We start from the raw sequence: 20,790 nt of genomic DNA, 5'->3' as shown, positions 1-20,790 counted from the left end.
TCTCTTCCCCACCCCCCCCACCCCCCACACCTCTGCCGCCCATCAGTGCAAATGCAAAATTTAACTCACACAGCTCTGCAACAGGCCCCAAATCGATACAGAAGTCATTACAAATAATGTCTGAATAACAAGAAACTTTTTTTTAACATGAGCGCTGCAGCAAAGTTGAAAGACCTCAGTCCACCACCAGCCCTTTCCTTCTAGCGAAGTCCATCGTTTCCTCGGGAGACTCAAAATAAAAATGTTGCTCCTCATACGTGACCCAAAGACGGGCCGGATACAGCAGTCCAAACTTAACCGTTTTCTTGAAAAGGATCTACTTTATCTAGTTCAGGGGTGAGCAAACTACGACCCGCGGGCCGCATGCGGCCCGCCAAAGGTCTTTATGCAGCTTTTTTTAATTTTCAGCTTAATGGTGGGGGCTGTTGGGTTACTGGTATAGGGTGGATACGTTGACTTGAGTAGGGTGATCATTGCTCGGCACAACATGTGTTTCATGTGAAGTTTCTACTTTAAAATATTAATTAATAAAAATTAATTGCTTTTTTTTTCTTTAAAATCCTTTTATTTTGGCTATTTTAAATATTAATTATTTTACTTAATATACTATGCGGCCCTTTAAAATTGTGAATTTCTGAATGTGGCCCTTGCACGGAAAAGTTTGCCCACCCCTGATCTAGTTGAATCCTGCTCTTTTCCTGGCCGCATTCGCACTCAGATCCTGGTAGATAAGCAGGATGCTATTCTCCCATTTACAGCTCCGTGTCTGCCTGGCCCACTGTAAAATACACTCCTTGTCCAGGTACCTTTGGAATCTCGCCACCATTGCCCTCGTGGGGTCCCTCCATGCGGCTTCCTCGCGAGCGCTCTGTGAGCCCTGTCCACCTCAAAGGGTCGGGAGAACGTCCCATCCCCCAGTAACTTTTCGAACATGCCTGCTATGTATGCCCCTGCGTCCATTCCTTCGGACCCCTCCGGGAGACCAACGATTCTCAAGTTCTGCCAGCGGGACCTATTTAGGTCCTCCACCTTCTTCAGGAGCCTTTTCTGCTAGTCTCTCAGTATCCCCACCTCCAACTCCACTGCTCAGTCAGCGCCTTCTCCACTTTCCGGATCGCCCGGTCTTCAGCATCCAGTCTAAGTTCCAGCCACGCAGTCGATTCCTTAATTGTGTTCAAGCATTCCTGTTTCTGCTTGGTGAAGCCTTCCTGTATGAACTGCATCAGCTGTTCCGTCGATCGCTGGGTTGTCCAGCCTGGACCCCGGTCGTCCGCCATGCTTTCTCCCGCTGCAGTTTTAGCCTCAGCCCAAGCCTTCTCTGTTCGCCTATTTCTTCCTTTGCGAGCACTTCTGGTCCGCCTCTCCATGCACTGATGTAGGAATCCACTTCACAATTGCCTCCACCATCAATTTACCGAATAAAGTCCGACAAAAAATTGGGGGAAAAGGTCCAAAGGTCCGACCTGAGCGGGAGCCACCAAATGTGCGACCTACTCCTTCACAGCCGCCACTGGTAGTCCTCGATAATCTCTTTCCTATTATGCGATGTTCTTTCAACAGTTTTTATCTCTTATGCATGTGTTCAATGCTAAACCTACTGACTGAACTGACCGCTCTCCAATTTTGCACTCCATGTCCACATGGGAACATCATTCTTTCATTGGTCATAGGGTTGACCCTCTGAGAGAATGATGGGTACTCGTATCACGACACACTACCTTGGATTCCGTCATTTGTTTTCCAAGTCACTCTAAATCACTCTTTAAGTTAGAATTCAGAATATAGCCCTTTGTCTGAAGAAATCTTAGTTTGCAATCCTTTTTTCTTACAGGCAGAAACCATTCTCTGCTACCATTGTTAAGTTCTGATTGTAACTATAATAAGAACAAGGAAGCAAGTCATGACTTCTTCGACTCCCAAGTTCACTGTGTTCAGTAATCGTATCTTCCAACAACAAAACAGTTGCATCTGTATCCGCTTTATATATTGGTGCAGTCAATTAAACAAGTGCAATTTATTCTAACTTATGTACTAGAGGACATAATCTCTTTCCTGACAGTCGATGTCCTTTTAAGCGGTAGAGGTTGTGGATTTGGAATGTGCTGTTGAAGGAGCCTTGAGAATTTGCTGTAGTGCACCTTGTAGATGATAGACTGCAGCCACTGTGCATCATTTGAGTGAATGTTGAGTGATGGATGGGTGCCAATTAAATGGGCTGCTTTTTCCTGGATGATGTCCAGCTTGGGTGCTGTTGGATCCAGGAAAAGCAGAGGCAATGTCACTCAGTGGGTAGTGAAAATCTGGAATTCCCCTAAAACTGTTACGGCTTGACAAGTTGACCATTAGGAAACAGATTTGTGGATTTTTGTTCAGCGCGGGTATCGAGTGTCAGGAAACTGGTTGGGTAGATTAGAAACAAATCAGCCATGATATGATTGAATGGCAGAGCAAGCTCAAAGGGCTGAATGGCCTCTTCCTGATCCTACATTCCACCAAACCTCTGCAACATTTCCAATTCCCTCTGCTTGATCCATCCAGGCAGAACCATACTACTTAGAATTTCCTATCAAAACCCCTGTCTGTCTTCCCTGTCCATCTTTAACAAGCTTTCCGAACAGCAATTCCTTGGCTATCTCTCAACTCGCTTTCCTCTGATGTATCTTGTGAGAGTTTTTTCCTACATATTATTAATGCAAATTATTAGGACATAATCTTTTCAAGGTATAAAAACCTGGATTAAAAAAATATCTCCTTTTACTTTGTTAAACAGGGTTGAGAAATACAGACCACTGAAACTGAATGAAGTTGTGGGGAATGAAGAAACCGTCAGCAGGTTGGAGGTAGTTTTCAGCACTTTTTTGTTTCCTTCACGCCAACTCCAACCCTCTCCTCTCTTTGACAATGAGGCTGAACACGTAATCCAAAATTGAGAATTCGTCCTGCTATTTTAGAAACTCCTCTTTCATCAATTTTAATGGACCTGTGTTTCATAGCTACAAACTGATTCAAATGGGCTGAACCCAGTAGGTTCACTACGAAAGAGAAAATGCTGGAAAATCTCAGCAGGTCTTGCAGCATCCTCTTTGTCAAAGCTTTTTTCCAGTAGATTCATTCGCAGAATCTCTGGTGGCAAATAGTAAAGAAATCCAATCCCTTGTCCCAATCACGTGGTATCCGCAGTACTTCTCTACGGTATTTGAGAGGTACCACTATTTGATGAACACCCGTCCATTCCTAGTCCACAGGTCTATGAGGATGTCTTCACTTCCTCATCAGAACTCCGTCCTTAATGTAAGAGCACCTTGGAATTCCTCAACGTCTGTGAGAGCTGACTGTGCTAATCTATGTATCTCTGGATCTGCCTCCTGGGCCTCTTAATGAAGTCCTACCAAATACTTCCTCAGAATGATCATCTTTTTCAAGGGTAGCTTCGGCTTCTCTACCATCGGATTGTGAAGTGTCTTTAATCTTTGGTGATGAACTTTGCTTAGCCATTGCTCTGGTCACCAGGCACAATGAAAAAATATCTGGAAATTGTTCCTGTAACTGTTTTGGCTTCTTATCTTACTTCGGACTCTCTGTAATCATGGGTGAAGCTATAACCTTCACTCCTGCCAATTCATTCCCCAAGGGTGGCACGGTAGCACAGTGGTTAGCACTGTTGCTTCACAGTGCCAGGGTCCCAGGTTTGATTCCAAAGATCATGGAGCAGAGGCCCAAAATTATGTTACGATCCCCTAGGCTAGTATGCAGTCAATTCCAGCTCCACTTCATCTGGAATCGCAACACAATTGAAATTAACTATTCATTCTTAGAAAATACCCCGAAGGCTTTGGCTGCCCAATAACTACAATCACTAGGATATGCATTAAAGCACAATTTTTTCCTCCCACAGTCCAAAGACGTGCAGTTTAGGTAGATTGGCCATGCTAAATTGCCCTTAGTGTCCAAAAGTTTAGGTTGGGTTGCAGTGATAGTGTGGAGACGTGGGCATAAGTAGGGTGCTCTTTCCAAGGGCTGATGCAGACTCGATGGCCTCCTCCTGCACTGCAAATTCTATGATTCATCAGGATCTCCAGACTTCTGCAAATTCAAAAACCAGCAGGCAGGAAACCTTTTAGGAGAAAACGAGAGAGAGATTCTTTTCCCGGCGTCCAGGAGAGTTCTGATCCCTGGGTCTTTTGAAAACTTCCCACCTGACTGAAGCCAATCACTGTTTGTTTTGGACAGAATACAGTCTTTGGCCAATCCATTGGCCACCAGCCAACTAGTCAAACGCAATCCCTCTGATTTCTACTGAGTCAGCAGATCTGAGTTCTTCTGTTACAAATCAAAATCTTTACAGCACAGTGTACTATTCTGCAACGTTTGGGTTCTTCACATCCTCCGCTGGACATAAAGGTATATCACTAAATTGTATAATTCCTACAGTGCAGAAGGAGGCTATTCGGCCCATCGAGTCTGCATCGACCCACTGAAAGTGCACTCCACTTCTCATTGTATCCCAATAACCCCTTAACCTAACCTGCACATCTTTGGACTCTGGGAGGAAACCCATGCAGACACAGGGAAAAAGTGTTAACTCCACACAGACAGTCACCCAAGGCCGGAATTGAACCAGAGTCCCTGGTGCTGTTAAGACAGTAACAGCCTCCCCGAACAGGCGCCGGAATGTGGCAACTAGGGGCTTTTCACAGTAACTTCATTCAAGCCTACTCGTGACAATAAGCGATTTTCACAGCAGTGCTCACCACTGTGCCACCATGCCGCCCTTATCCATTCAATATCTATGGTTCAAAAATGATCAATGGATCTATGAGTTTTATAAACTCTGGGGAAGCTGGGATGGGTGTGGACGAAACTTAATGAACTTTTTTGGGAGGCCATATACCCTCCTTGTACAGAGTCAGACTTGAAGCGGTATGAGGTTAATTGGGTGAATTATTGAGGGAGGGAACTTGTGTATCCCTCTCATGTATCGAAGAGGCACAGAGTTGTGTTTTTGACTGTTCCTGCTATAGCCTTTTTGGACTTCCAAAGTCACTTATCTAAGCGCAAGATGATCAACTTATGCATGATGAATTATAGGAGTGGGCTTTTGAAGCAAAACTTGCAATTACAAGTGTTCCTGCAGTATAAATAATAATGCATTATAATTGGGCTTCACATTTACAAAGTTTCCCAATGGTGTTTTATTAATTACATTTTGAGGTGGAATGTTGTGACCCATTCAACATGCTATTATGAAAAATAACTGGTCAAATAGTAAACTAATCACTCACAGACTAAAGAGATTATAAAAATGTGATTTATTTCACGCGAGGGATGCTCGTTTATGATCCTGAAGTTTAATTCAGCACTTGAGAATTTAAAATGGGAAGATTTTCAATTTTCCTGATGTTTACCCTATCGTTAGGTTTGCTCAGGAAATAATAGCAGCCTGTGGCTGGGGGAGGAGTTCCTTTTAAAAAAAAAAAAAAAATTATTTCTTCAATTGTTTCTTGCATTCTTCGCCATTGTCAAAATGCAAGAGCTGGTTACCCTGAACAACGACAGCACAGCTTTATCATCGGGACGAGGCCCATTTTCCAACTGTACTAATGGAACAGTTGGATTGAATAAACACAGATTGATCTGGAGCAGAATTGAAGCTGCAGTGATCTGGAAATGAAAATGGGACTCGCTGAGTTATTTCCGTTAGTTATACAAACTTAAACCATTGGCAACCAGATGCATGTCAGATTTTTCCATTTTAGTTTCCAATTATTGTGCCTAATGTTGATGAAATCAGTTCAAATATGGAGGATTTTTAAAGTGTTTTTGTCAACTGTAGCCTCTGCATTGGCATTAAGTGTTAATGGTATGTTAATTGTGAAGATACACAGTTGAATGGCATTGTTTGTGTAAATGCTTCGAGCACTTATAAAGAGAGACTGCTGGGTCACTGGATTGGTAGGCAGAAGCCAGACAGATGTTGTACTGTAGCACAGTGGTTAGCATTGTGGCTTCACAGCCCCAGGATCCCAGGTCGATTCCCCGCTCGGTCACTCTGCAGAGTCTGCACGTTCTCCCTGTGTCTGCGTGGGTTTCCTCCGGGTGCCCAGGTTTCCTCCCACAGTCCAAAGACGTACACGATAGGTGGATTGGCCATGCTAAATTGCCCATAGTGACCAAAAAGGTTAGATGGGGTTATTGGTGTAGGAGGATAGGGTGGAAGTGAGGCCTTAAGTGGGTCGGTGCAGACTCGATGGGCCGAATGGTTCCTTCTGCACTGTATGTTCTGTGAATAAACCCATTATCAAGAAAAGTATTAGTCTGTGGTTTCATACCTCTCCAATTGGTTTGGGATTGCATTAGCAGTAAGCATCGAAGCAAGAGAGCCATTGTGTAATTCAGGGTTTTTCAAAGTTGAGATTGTGACCTACACTGTGTCCATAGTTCAAAAGGTCTGAACTAAACTAAGCTTTTTTCAAAAATATTCCAAGTAAAAAAGGGCTAAGTGCTGAGTTTTGTCTAGTTAAAGGTGGTCTGGACACGGTTCTGCTCTCCCTCCCACACCCTGCCCCACTCTTCCCCAAGTTTACACTGATGATTATTTTAATAACTAATGCTTCCCCATTCTACACACATAATCCAGGAAACAGGAAGGGGACTGCGCTATGTGGCCCCTTGAGCTTGCCCTATCATTAATAAAATCACGGCTGAACATTTTTTAAAAATTCAGTTACGGGATTTGGGCATCGCTGGTTAGGCCAACATTTATTGTCCATCGCTAGTTTCCCTTCAGAATGTGGTAGTGAGTTGCCTTCTTGAACTGCTGCAGTCCTTGAGGTGTAGGTATACCCACTGTGCTTTAGGGAGGGAATTACAGGATATTACCCAGAGACAGTGAAGGAACGGTTATATATTTCCAAGTCAGGGTGGTGAGTGACTTGGAGGCGAACCTGCAGCTGGTGGGGTTCCAAGGTCTTGTCCTTCTAGATGGTAGTGGTCGTGGGTTTGGAAGATGCTGTTTAAGGAACCTTGGTGAGTTACTGCAGTGTATCCTATAGATGGTAAACACGGCTGCCACTGTTTGTCAGTGGTGGAAGGTTTGAATGTTTGTGGAAGGAGGAGCAATCAAGCGGGCTGCTTTGCCCTGGATGGTGTTGAGCTTCTTGAGTGATGTTGGAGCTATACTCATCCAAGCAAGTGGAGAGTGTTCCATTACATTCCTGACTTGTGCCTTATAGATGATGAACAGGCTTTGGGGGGTCAGGACGTGAGTTACTCGCCATAGGATTCCAAGCCTTTGACCTGTCCTGGTAGCCACAGTATTAATATAGCTAGTCCAGTTCAGTTTCTGATCAATGGTAACCCCCAGGATGTTGATTGTGGGGGATTCAGCGATGTTAATCCCATTGAATGTCAGTTCCTTGTATATTTCCGAGACCCTCCCCTCCCCAACCCCTGTTTTTGACATTACCTTATCCTGTAGTCCCCTTAGTGGGAGGCGAGGGAAACCCAGAACCTGCTTCCGGACAAAATCCTGCACTTGTAAGTACCAGAACCCTTTCTCCCCTGTCCCATGTGCTGCCTCCATTGACCCGGGTTCTCTCAGGGCTGCCACTACCACTGGGCCTGTGGTGTACCGAGCCGGCGAGAACGGCAGAGATGCCGTTAACAAAGGCTTCAGACCTATGCCCTTGTAAGATGCCACCTCCACTTGCTCACACACCAACCTCTCCCTCAGGACCCACTTCCTAACCATCGATATGTTAGCCGTCCAGTAATAATTAATAAAGTTTGGAAGAGCCACGCCCCCGCTCAAGTAGGACCTTCTTTACCAGCGGGTCTTTCCCAGCCCATATAAAATCCGAGATCGCCGCATTCGTCTTCCTAAAAAATGCCTTGGGGATGAAATTTGGAAGACAGTGAAACATGAACAGCAATCTCGGGAGGACTGTCATTTTCACAGTCTGTACGCTCCCTGCCAATGACAGCGAGAGCACGTCTCGCCTTTGGAAATTCCCTTTCATTTGCTCAATCAACTTGTCCAAATTTAATTTGTGAAGCTGACCCCAGTCTCTTGCCACTTGAATACTTAGGCACCTAAAACTCCCTCCCACCACCTTGAACGGCATCTCCCTCAGCCTCCTCTCCTACCTCCTTGCCTGGATCGCAAACCCTCACTCTTGCCCATGTTCAGCTTGTAACCTGAGAACCGGCCAAATTCCTCCAATATCCCCATAATTCCTACAATCCCCCCTACCCCCAATGTAAAGGAGCAAATCATCCGCAAAGAGCGAGACCCTATGTTCCTACCCCCCTCTCCCTGTCCCCCACCAAATGATTGATGCTCGCAACGCCATTGCCAAAGGCTCTAAGGCCACGGCAAACAATAGTGGGGAGAAGTATTGTATTTTTAAACAGTAGCCACCCATTTCCCCACATACACTGAATAATGATTCTTTTGATTGTGATGTTGACTACGCCTTTTGGGGCTGGGCGATGAGGTTTAATTGTAGCCTTTACCAACAGCAAAATATTGAGTTCCTGTCCTTTTCAGTAGGTACTCCTGAGTTAATGGACTGTTAAAATATGTTTGTGCGTGATCCCGCACTTCCTAATGCACTCACTGTTGAATGTTTAAATGCATGCTGGCTACTTTAGTCATCTCATTGTGTCATCTTTAACAGGTATTCGCAAGGGAGGGAAATGTGCCCAACATCATTATTGCGGTGAGTATGAACCACCATATGAACGAGCACCCATTTAGCAATTGTATAAAATGCCTGATTGTCACATGTTTCCAGGCTGCAATACTTTATAAATGAACAGCATGTTTGATGTGTTCAACATGTGATTTGTTGAAGCTGAAGGCCATTAATGCCTGATGTGTTGCTAATGACAGGAAATCAGAAATGGCCTTTTAAGCTGCGATGATTTGAAATCATATCTGTGCTTGAACTTGCACTGCTGTATGTTTGCATAATTTTTCTCAATATTTTTATCTACTATTGCTATCATTTCATGTCTTAACGGTGGCAACTGACCAAAGTTTCTTGGTCTGAATGGTTTTGCCTGTGCTCATTTGGGTGGCTGAGAACTACCACCCTCTGACTTATGCAGCACATTCGCATTGACCACAAGTTTTAATTTATACCAGTTTGCTTAAAAAATAATGCAAAATTTGGCTGTAATGTCTAAAAGGGCGAGGTCACTGGTGACTGTCCATTAACTGGATTTGTGTTGCTGCGAGTTAAATATCGCATGACCACCTTTCTCCATGGATTTAAATTGGGCCTTGATCTTGGTCCAAAGCTTTTATTCTTGCATAACAGGAATGCTTGACTGGTAAAGAACTGTTGATCCCAAATTTTTGATTGAATCATAACATCATGGAAGAAATCCAGTGTCGTCATTCCTAGGAAATTGTTGAGTTTCACTGTCAGAGTGGGAAAGATTTTACTCCCCTTTTCTTTTCTTAACTTCCTCAACTTTTCCCATTCACACAAGAGAAAAACTGTTCTCAGATTATGTAGCATATACACATAGGGATTGCTGTTTTGTGGAAAATAAACCTAATTGATTATATATCTGGTGGCATTCTATTGTGTGCAGTAATGAAAATGAAAATCGTTTATTGTCACAAGTAGTCTTCAAACAAAGTTACTGTGAAAAGCCCCTAGTCGCCACATTCCGGCGCCTGTTCAGGGAGGCTGGTACGGGAATGGAATTTACATTTTTTTCCGAGTGCTGCCGTGACATCACAAGTGGGAAATCCCACAAGGCTCTGGGAGGGTTCCTGGCGATGCGCAGGTCCCAACATGCCATAGATGGTTGTGAATGCCACAAACAAAATTACTACAGGAACCTTGCTGGAGGATACTGCAGAACAGGAACAGCAGGCCGTTTCTCCCCCTCGAACATTATATTCTGAAATCCAATACACACTCGCCCCAAGCATTTCAGATAAGGGATGCTCAATCTATAATAACTTTAAAAATTATATGTTTCACAGAAAGACAGGATTTGGATGGAGTAATGACCAGGCTCAACTTTGCATTACGATTGACAATGTCTTTTTACTATTTATTAAAACCACGGGTTATTGCTGGATGTTAACATTTTATTAAAATAATAGATTCTTGTGCTTTCTCTCATCATGCGTTGTGTTGTCAAAATTTATTTTTTTAAGTGAATGGTATTAACTATTGCGTATCTTCAAATGCTGACCATTTATTTCTGTCATCGTCAAGGGTCCACCTGGCACTGGGAAAACCACCAGCATCCTGTGCTTAGCACGGGCATTGTTGGGTCCTGCGTTAAAAGATGCCGTTCTTGAACTCAATGCCTCAAATGACCGGTAAGATAGCTGAGGATATTTTGTATTGATTTTAAATATGAATTGTGATGCCCCTTTCTGATGCCTGTAAAATTGAACAGATTGATATCTAACTGGGATGTCAGAGTAAGGAGATCCCTTGAGAAAAGGAAGGAAACATTTTCTGATGGATCACTCCGTGCTGCTCTCATGTTCAGTACAGCATTATCAGACTTTGCTTCAATATTTGTTAAGGGCTCTTGGACAACAGTACTCACTGCAACCACTGCCTTTGTATTGCCGTCCCTCTTTGTTTCCTCATTGCTATTACTTCTAAGGTGCCATCTGTCCTAATGCAGACACATATGCAGGCAGATCCATCATTTTCATTCCTAAAAACAAAAGACTTTTTCAGCTAAGGTCTGATGGCACTCAATCAGATCCAGCAGATTTTGCTGCCACTGTTTATATTTAGAAGTTCATCGGGCAGCAAGGGAAGCAAGCGGTTGCTCATGGCTACAATTATAACTTAGAATCATAGAATCACTGCAGTGCAGAAGGAGACCATTCGGCCCATTGAGTCTGCACTGACATCCTGAAAGAGCACCCTACCCCGGCCCACTCCCCTACCCCCAGAACGCCACAACCTACACATCGTTGGATATTAAGGGACAATTTGGCATGGCCAATCCACCCAACCTGCACATCTTTGGACTGTGGGAGGAGACCAGAACACCCGGAGGAAACCCATGCAGACTCCATGCGGACAGTCACCCGAGACTGGATTTGAACCTGGGACCCTGACACTGTGAGGCAGCAGCGCTAACCACTGTGCCAGCCCAACAATGATTGGCCACTTAAAGGCACCTCAGCTTGGAACCTGCTGACCTCGGAGAAAGAGCCAAGAAAACAAAGAGAAGCTTTCTTGAATAAGGAACATATAAGTTTTGTCAGGATAGTTTATGGTTCCGATTTGCTGTCCAGCAACTGTCTTTTCCACACAGTATGTTGTGTTGATGTGAAATATGATCTTGTACAATATGTTGAGAGGTTGTGAAATAATACCCTTTTCCCAATGCCGTTGTTCTACATCCCCATCTTGATGTTGCTTCAGCCAGGACCAATTATCGGAACAATCGACATTATCGGCACAGTCGACATTATTAACTATGAAAATAAATACATACAAGACTAAGCATCCCTGCTAGAACCCATCCTCCTGGAACATCACTTGCTAGCAACCACTTATATTTGACATGAACAAGTGGATTTTGTAACACTAATTAATTGCAGTGTGTAGCTTTTGTGTGACAATTGGTAGTGATGAAACTTTGAGTTTAATTACAGGATTATGCCGATGGCATCTCATTCACAATGTAGAACGGTGTAAAAATGACCTGTTCAGTGCCGGAGTTCAACATGATTCACTGACAATGACATACTTTCTGAAATGGTGGCTGTTGTAAAGTTGGTAAAGACAGCATACTGATTTTTCACACCGTATAATCTCAAATTGGGCAGTTTGTGGGGCATGTGATGGCCAGGAAATTGGAAGGAATAATTTTTTTAAAACTTGCTGTGAAATGTTTTCTGCCCGTCTTAGTGAGCAGGCTGAGCCTCCACTTAACAGCATCTCTGAAAGATAGCTGAAGGCTTCCGGTGATGGGAATGTGCTGAGAGGTCGCACACCAGAGTGGCGAATGTCGTGCCCCTGTTCAAAAAAGGGAATAATAACCCTAGGAATTACAGGCCAGTTAGTCTTACTTCGGTGGTAAGCAAAGTAATGGAAAGGGTACTGAGGGATCGGATTTCTGAGCATCTGGAAAGACACAGCTTGATTAGGAATAGTCAGCATGGATTTGTGAGGGGTAGGTCTTGCCTCACAAGTCTTATTGAATTATTTGAGGAGGTGACCAAGCACATGGATGAAGGTAAAGCAGTGGATGTAGTGTACATGGATTTTAGTAAGGCATTTGATAAGGTTCCCCATGGTAGGTTTATGCAGAAAGTAAGGAGGCATGGGATAGTGGGAAATTTGGCCAGTTGGATAACGAACTGGCTAACCGATAGAAGTCAGAGAGTGGTGGTGGATGGCAAATGTTCAGCCTGGAGCCCAGTTACCAGTGGCGTACCGCAGGGATCAGTTCTGGGTCCTCTGCCGTTTGTGATTTTCATGAATGACTTGGATGAGGGAGTTAAAGGGTGGGTCAGTAAATTTGCAGACGATATGAAGATTGGTGGAGTTGTGGATAGTGAGGAGGATTGTTGTCGGCTCCAAAGAGACATAGATAAGATGCAGAGCTGGGCTGAGAAGTGGCAGAGGGAGTTTAACCCTGACAAGTGTGAGGTTGTACATTTTGAAAGGACAAATATGAATGCGGAATACAGGGTTAACGGTAGGATTCTTGGCAATGTGGAGGAGCAGAGAGATCTTGGGGTCTATGTTCATAGATCTTTGAAAGTTGCCAGTCAAGTGGATAGAGCTGTGAAGAAGGTTATGGTGTGCTACCGTTCATTAGCAGAGGGATTGAATTCAAGAGCCGTGAGGTGATGATGCAGCTGGACAAAACCTTGGTAAGGCCACATTTGGAGTACTGTGTGCAGTTCTGGTCACCTCATTTTAGGAAGGATGTGGAAGCTTTGGAAAAGGAGATTTACCAGGATGTTGCCTGGAATGGAGAGTAGGTCTTGCGAGGAAAGGTTGAGGGTGCTGGGCCTTTTCTCATTAGAACGGAAAAGGATGAGGGGCGACTTGATCGAGGTTTATAAGATGATCAGGGGAAAAGATAGAGTAGACAGTCAGAGACTTTTTCCCTGGGTGGAACAAACCATTACAAGGGGACATAAATTTAAGGTGAATGGTGGAAGATATTAGAGGGATGTCAGATGTAGGCTCTTTACCCAGAGAGTAGTGGGGGCATGGAATGCATTGCCTGTGAAAATAGTTGAGTCGGAAACATTAGGGACCTTCAAGCGGCGATTGGATAGGTACATGGATTACAGTAGAATGATGGGGTGTAGATTAATTTGTTCGCAATCTAGGACAAAAGTTTGGCACAACATTGTGGGCCGAAGGGCCTGTTCTGTGCTGTATTTTTCTATGTTCTATCAGGTGGCTTTCGTCCCGCGAACCTGAAAAATAGGCACCTTTTTGTTTGAAAACGGCTGCAAACGATAAAAATCATCCCAATGTCACTAACAACACAAAGAAAGATGAAAAGTTGCAGCACAACAGTCAGTCCAGAGGACGAGTAAAGACCACGAGTGGGAAGAGCCCGGACAAACAGCAACCGGCTGAGCCGACCAGTGCATAAGGCGGCGAACCTCAGACTTTGCCAGAGTGAGAGGAACTGACCCGCCGCATGAGAAGCCCCCTTAACCAGGGGATTGTTGCTATATTTATCTGGTTATAAATACAGTGGTCAATATGGTCGCCTTCCTTAATCCTAATTAAGTTTGCTCTAGAATCGCCAGGTATCTTTCGATACCGCCACAAGGTCCAAACCTGAATACTGATCAAAGAATCAATGCACCAGTTAGTTAGTTTAAAGTCAATACTATTTATTTACACACACACTAATATCTACTCATGCACAAATACCACAAACTAAACTATCTCTAACGCTTACACTTAACTTCGGGTGCCCACTCAGTCAGAGGAACAATGGCCGTTGTTCGGATCTGAGGCTGTTGGGTTCAAAGAGGTAACAGGAGAACAGCTAAGGTCGTCCATCTGATGGCGAGCGTTGACCTTGGACTTACTTGCTTCTGGTGCAGCTGGTGGATGGGTCTTTCCGCTTTGAGAGCCGAGTCCAAGAGAGTGATTCTCTCTCGGGGGCTTCTTCTTATACCCGAAGGGGCTTTGCGCACTTTTGGGCGGGCCTTGGACTTGGCCCCGATTAATTGGGCCGTATCTTGATCACTCGTATTGATCTTAATGGTGGGTTTGCTGAAGTCCGAAGATAGGGGATCTGAATGTGTATATCGGAGTGCGGAAGGCTCTCCTCCGCCATTTCCTCAGTCTTAGAGTCTGAACGGCACTGCAGAGTATCGCAAGTACTAATAGTGATTCCACAATGTAGGATACGGAATACCACGTTATGAACTTGCCACACCAGGTCGGTGTATTGGTTACTGTCTCGGGGTACAGTGTATGGCAGGGGTGGGAAACATTCACAGCCTGCGTGGTAGGGGTCGGGGGGTAGCGTCCGCGCGCAACTGGAGGGATCCCGCTAAGATCCAACTGTAGAGCATGATGGTTGTCTTCACCTTTTCTTCTTTCTTTCTTCCTCTGAGGCGTCTGTGGTTCCGAGGTTCTATGGACACGAGAATAATTTATTTTATTATCTTGTTTAAGGTCTTGTATGTCTGTCTTGTCTGTCCTTTTATTGCCAATTACCCGTTATAATTGGTCACCATCTGTGACTCCCTCATTTAAAAAAAAAAAATCTTTGGGACAAGACATCCGAGAAAAAAGAAAACTGACACAGTGCAAGCCATCTCGCAGCCTGTGCGATCTACCATCCCAGTGTTCGAGGATGTAAATAGCATTTGGAAGCAACCCAAGGGTCGCCATAAACAAACAGAAGAGTTTTGAACTAAAAGTGCCAAAATAGGGTGCGTATGGGCCACGGCGGGTAAGAATCCCCAGGTAGGACGATGAGCAGTGCCATATGCACTCTACCCGAGCGTAGCTGACCAGAGTGTCCTCAGGCAGGGCGGGGACCACTGCCGTTACTCCACTGCCTGAGTGACCGGCAAGAACGGTAAAAATTTGTGGTCGTCGTGGGGGTTGCATTTGTTGCTAACTTCTACCTTCAAAGCAGAACAGCAGTTACGATCGCTTGTCTGTGGGCAAACCTGTTCCATTAACTGCCAGTGGGCGTTAAAAGAGTGGTGGCGTGGGGCTATAAAATCTTGAGGTAACAAACAACACGTAACATTCACAGTAACAAACAAACATACATTACAAACATGGTGCAGGTTCCATCAGAAAGGACACCGTAAATCACATTTGGCTTGGGGTGTAACTAGCATATGGAGTGGGTGTAGTGTGACCGAAGAAAAGAGGAAGGAGGAGAGAAACAAAAATGAAGTGGTATTGCTGAGGTGTCCCTGCCATGACAAGTGGTGGGTAAGCGCTCACAGTTTGCATGGGGCAGCTGGGACCTTGCAGCTGCTGTGGGTGGTGTTCTCTTTCATATCTGGGGGCTAGTCTAGCTGGTGGTGGGGGTCTCCTGCAATCTCGGGCAAAATGTCGTGGCTGGGGACTACGCAAATGCCCACATCGCCATGTGTGGTTAACAAGTGTTTAAACTTATAAGGGGCTGGGAAGTTGCCTTTTAAAACTTCTCTGAGCTTCTCATCGTCCTTTTGGGCCTTCGCTAGATCCTGAATGTTGGTCTGCGAGACCTGAACCGCGTGTACTGGGGCGCTTTAGGGGGGGGTTCCAAAAGTGACCGTATCTGGAACCTGCCTTTGCTAGGGCGTCTGCCTTAACGTTACCGGGGGGGAAGAACGATGGTGGCTGCGAACTTTGATAATGCCATATTTCCTGTCTTTGGCATTTTCAGAATATGCCTGACTAATGGGGCTGAGGGTAGGGGCTTTCCGTCTGCGGAAAAGTATCCTCTAGATTCCTACAGGGGTAGGAATTTGGTTAAACTATTACAGACATATAAACTGTCAGAATATATGTCAGCTGGGGTCAGAAACGAGTCGGGGTGTTCTACAATGTAGCTACGGCTGTCAGTTATGCTGCCTGCGAGCTTAAATGTCCTGGCAATTTTAACGAAATCTCTTCGAACGCGCGTCCTCTACATAGATACAGCAACCGGTAATCCTTTTGCCGTTTAAAACTGTGGAGGAGCCATCCACATAGATTCTAAGGGGTGCGCCTGTTTCTGTGGGCTGGGGTCTCGGGGGTGAAGTACCTGGTTTCGGGGGAGCTGACTTTGGTGCAAAGGGTCCTGTATTGTGTTTAGTGGAGATGATTTCACATTCGTGTGGGGTGCCTGCATACTGCAGATTATCAGCGAGGAAGGTGTGGGTCTTTGTCCTCTTAACTGTTATGTCTCGTCCCTGTAAGGGAAGGGTCCAACGGGCTGCGCGGATTTGGCTGACTGGGCCATCCTTAAGTCTACCATCAAGTAGGAGTTGTGTTGGGGTGTGTTCAGTTAGGATGGTGATGTGGTTGAGTCCTGTAATGCATGCGAAGTATTGTACTGCCCAAAAAACTGTGAGCAGGTGCCTTTCACAGGCAGAAAATCCTTGCTCAACTGGATCTAATAGATGTGAGGCGTATGCCACGGGGCTTAAACGATCATGTCATTCTTGGAGGAGCACGGCCGAAAGAGTTCGGTCAGTGCTTGCAACTTCAATTGCGTACGGGGAGAATGGATCTGGGACCTGTAACGCGGGGCCTGTGCTGAGGGCTCCTTTTAACGCATCAACTGCACCCGTGTTCTGTGGATGCCATTCCCAAGTGCTTGCTTCTTGAGAAGTTCGGATAGGGGCGCTGCCTTTGTGGCGAAACCGTCGATGTGGTTTCTACAGTAGCCAACCAGTCCTAGAAATGACCGGAGGGCTGTGACGTTATGGGGCAGGTGTAATTTGACAATCGAGTCGATTCCTTTCTGCTCGATCTCGCGTTTGCCGTGTACGGTTACTGTTCCTAAGTAAATCACCTTTTCCTGTAATGTCTGGTCCTTCTTGGGGTTCACTTTACATCCAATTTGTTGTCGGAGTCCTAATAGTTCTTCAAGAAGCAAAATGTGCTCTTTCTTTGTGTCTGTCTGCAGAAGCAAGTCATCTACACATTGGACCAGACAATCGGGTCGGGAAAACTTTGCTAAACCATTTGCCAGATGTCGGTGGAAAATGGAGGGGGAGTTGTGGAAGCCTTCTGGAAGGCACATCCACGTATATTGCTGTCCCTTGAATGTAAATGCAAATTTGTATTGGCACGCTTTATCCAATGGAATGGACCAAAAGCTGTTGCTATTGTCCAAAACCAAAAAATAATTTGACTGTAGTCCCTGTTTGAGCATGGTTTCGGGACTCGTGGCTATGGTGGGGGCTGCTACTGGGGTTACTTTGTTTCGTGCCCGATAATCGATTGTCAGACGCCATGATCCATCGGGTTTCCTGACGGGCCAAATTGGGGCATTATTCGTGGAGGCTACTGATCGGAGTACGCCTTGATCAAGCAGACTCTGTATAACTTTTGAGATTTCTCCCTCTGCTTCTTGGGGGAAACGGTACTGCTTTTGGGGTCTGGGGTTAGGATCTGTAATATTCACCAAGCCAGCGATCTTGCCACACCCGTGTTTGTGCTGTGCAAATGCTGCTTTGTGTCGCTGCCGTACTTCCCTAACTTGTTTGTCCTGACTAATGGCTCGAGGGTCGAATCAGAAGTCTCCTATTGCGCTAATCGTATTTTCAGAATCTCCAACTGTGAGCGTGGAGAGGACTCGTGCTGCCTTTGCCATTTTCCACACACATCTATTAACGGGGTCGAATGATAGACTGTGGGAGCTCATAAAATCAATTCCTAAAATGTGTTCGGCTGTCTGGGGTAGGTCGATGAGAACTACGGGATGTTTGGTTTTACTGTTCCCTATTTGTATTGCTACAGGGGCTGTGATGTGTCCCTGCTGTAAGTGCCCTGTAAAACCACTGAGAGTAATGGTGTCTCGCTGAAACATTGTGGAGGAATTTATCGTGGTACGGGACCCTCCTGTGTCCCAAAGAAATTCTACGGTGTGTCCCCGGACTATGCCTGCCACTACTGGTCTACCGGATTTGTCCCAAAGGGTGTCGCAGACCCAAGTTGGGGAGTCCGAACACCGTCAATCGGTGCCGTTCATATCTGGGGTGTCAGAACGGGCGCTAACACTGTGAATTGGCTTTGCCCAATTCCCATTTAGGGTGCCTGTCTGCTGGTTTCTCTGCTGCTTCTGGGGTGCTTGACATTCTCGTGCGAAGTGTCCTAATTGGCCGCAATTATAACACTCCTAGAATTTGGTCTGCTGTGGGCCGTTCCTTCCCTCATTTACCCATGTGGGGTTCTGGTGCATCCTAACTGGATGCATGTCTGCCTGCTCTTCCTCTGTTCTACCATACGCTGATTTTCCCTGCATGGACTGTTACCAAGCGCGGGACAATCTTTTCAAAACCCATTTCTCATTGTGGGCCTCGTCTGAGGGGTCGTAATTTGCACAAGCTCTCTGTCCTGCCTCTGTCGCATGAGAGACTAGGATTCGAGTCCATTTGGCCATATTATCTGGGGACAAATGGGCGCGTGCTAACTCTCCGAACACCGCAGTAAAATGTATCCACAAGCGTCCAGCAAACGCTGTGGGGTGCTCGGTCTTCTTTTGCCTACACTTGTTTAGGCCTTCTACGGGGTCTCCTTTGTTATAGCCGATCGCGTCTAGGATCGCTGTGTGCATTTCTTGGAGTGTGCCTCCTCCTACATTTTGTGGGTCGGGAAGGGCTGCCACGACTGAAGGATCGAGGCTCAAAACTGGGAGCTTCACTTGCTCCTTTTCATCCAGGCCGTACATGGTCGCCCGCTGTTTTACTCTTGCAAAGAGCTGGTGGGGGTCCGATGTGAGTAGGAATTATGTAATCTTCTCACACGCGTCCCTTAATTGAGTGACGGTTAATGGGGTCGTGTACAGGAAATCTGGTCTCCGTCTGTTGTGGCCCTGTGCTGTGTGGTTACAGGGTTCATAGGGGTGTGTTCTGCCTGTGCAGTCGGGGGTTGGGGTGCTTTTCGTTTTTGAGATTGGTGTGCCGCTCGGCATCAGCCACCTCTTTGTCCCTCGCCGCTAACTGCTCTCTCAGTTCCCTGTTCTTTCTCAAATTCGCTCACATCTCCTTCGCTATTCCTGTCTCTCTCTTCAATCTCTCTACGGAGTGTCTTCACGACCTCCTCTGTGCCTCGCAATTGTCCCAGGTTCGGTGCCGGCCCTGGGTCACTGTCTGTGTGGAGTTTGCACATTCTCCCTTTGTTTGCGTGAGTTTTGCCCCCACAACCCAAAGATTGCCCCTTAATTGGAAAAAAATGAATTGGGTACTCTAAATCCCAAATTGCACTTGCATGCAATGCTTCAGACAAAATCCCATCGATGGCAGGCTTGTCATATAAGGAGAGATTGGGTCGACTAGGCTTGTATTCCTGGAATTTAGAAGAATGAGAGGGGATCCCATTGAAATGTGTGAAATCCAGACACAGCTGGACAGTCTGGATGCTGGGATGTTGTTTTCTCTGGCTGGTGGGTCTAGAACAAGGGATCACAGTCTCAGGATACAGGGATAGCCATTTAGGACTGAGATGAGGAGAAATCTCTTCACTCAAAGGGTGCCGAACCTGTCGAATTCTCTGCCTCAGAAGGCTTTGTAGGCCAAGTCAGTGAATATATTTAAGAAGGAAATAGTTAGATTTCTAGACTCTAAAGGCATTCAGGGGTATGGAAAGAGCGCGGGAGTATGATGTTGAGATAGAGAATCAGCCATGGTCATATTGAATGGCAGAGCATGCTCGAAGGGCCGAATGATCTACTATTTTCTAAGTTTCTATGATTGTCTTTAAGAAACTGTTGGCTCTTATTTTAAAGGATTGTAATTTATCCACTTTTTATTGTCGTCACCATGTTCCAGAGGGCAGCATTCGAGCACCGTAGACAATGAGGCTGGTGTGAAAAAGAGTTTGCCAAAATTTTCCCCTTTTTCTAACTCACACGCACCCTACCCACATGCCTGCTCACATGACTGACTATTAAATTAATTATTGATTTAGGCTCCAATATGTGAAGTGAGGCAGAACAGATGCAGAGTAACATTCCATCGGCTCTGCCTCAGCCCTCAATTTCAAACAAGTTGCTCCGATGGATGAGTGCAAAACTTTGCATTTCTTACATCAGCTGCTCTGGTTCAGCAAAGTTTGAGAAATTTAAATTGATTCTTGGACGACAAAAGAGATCTATCTATATACCTTTGAAACAATTATTTTAATAGTGGTAGTTTTGTAAATGGATATGTGTATGGTTTTCCTTTGTTACAGAGGTATTGATGTGGTCAGAAACAAAATCAAAATGTTTGCCCAGCAGAAGGTCACACTACCAAAAGGCCGTCACAAGATTATCATCCTGGATGAAGCTGATAGGTGAGAGGATTCATGTACTTGAGTATGAAATATCTGGTGTGTAGTCAGGACTGAAGGGGAAGATAGATGCCAACAGCATTTCAGCAGGGGATTGGTAGGGATTTCCCTGCCTTCATTTGTTCATGGTCAGCATCAAAATTTGTATTGCACTGCAGTCGTGATCAACACCACAAACCTCAACTATTTAAGGCAGAAGCAAGCATAAAATGACTTCGGAAGCAGCTCTGCAGTGCTTGTCACAGATCCAGGAGTGCTTTGGACACACTGCGTTTACCTTATTTGAATGCAAGATATAGAACCAGACCGATTTTGT

General features: G+C 45.3%; 1 protein-coding gene across 2 annotated transcripts in view; it reads left to right on the top strand.

Moving 5' to 3' along the window:
- rfc2 (replication factor C (activator 1) 2) overlaps nt 1-20,790 on the top strand; it is a 49,337-nt gene that overhangs the window by 16,317 nt on the left and 12,230 nt on the right. For both annotated transcript variants that reach the window (XM_038813657.1, XM_038813656.1), the window contains exons 2-5: nt 2,771-2,840; nt 8,679-8,720; nt 10,242-10,348; nt 20,376-20,477. In XM_038813657.1, coding sequence (XP_038669585.1) covers nt 2,771-2,840; nt 8,679-8,720; nt 10,242-10,348; nt 20,376-20,477 — 321 coding nt within the window. The remainder of the gene's footprint in view (nt 1-2,770; nt 2,841-8,678; nt 8,721-10,241; nt 10,349-20,375; nt 20,478-20,790) is intronic.

The sequence above is a fragment of the Scyliorhinus canicula genome, chromosome 12, assembly GCF_902713615.1.
Source record: "Scyliorhinus canicula chromosome 12, sScyCan1.1, whole genome shotgun sequence".
In the NCBI taxonomy this organism is placed as follows: domain Eukaryota; kingdom Metazoa; phylum Chordata; class Chondrichthyes; order Carcharhiniformes; family Scyliorhinidae; genus Scyliorhinus; species Scyliorhinus canicula.
The sequence above is the reverse complement of the archived record's forward strand: the minus strand, read 5'-3'. Positions and strand labels throughout refer to the sequence as shown.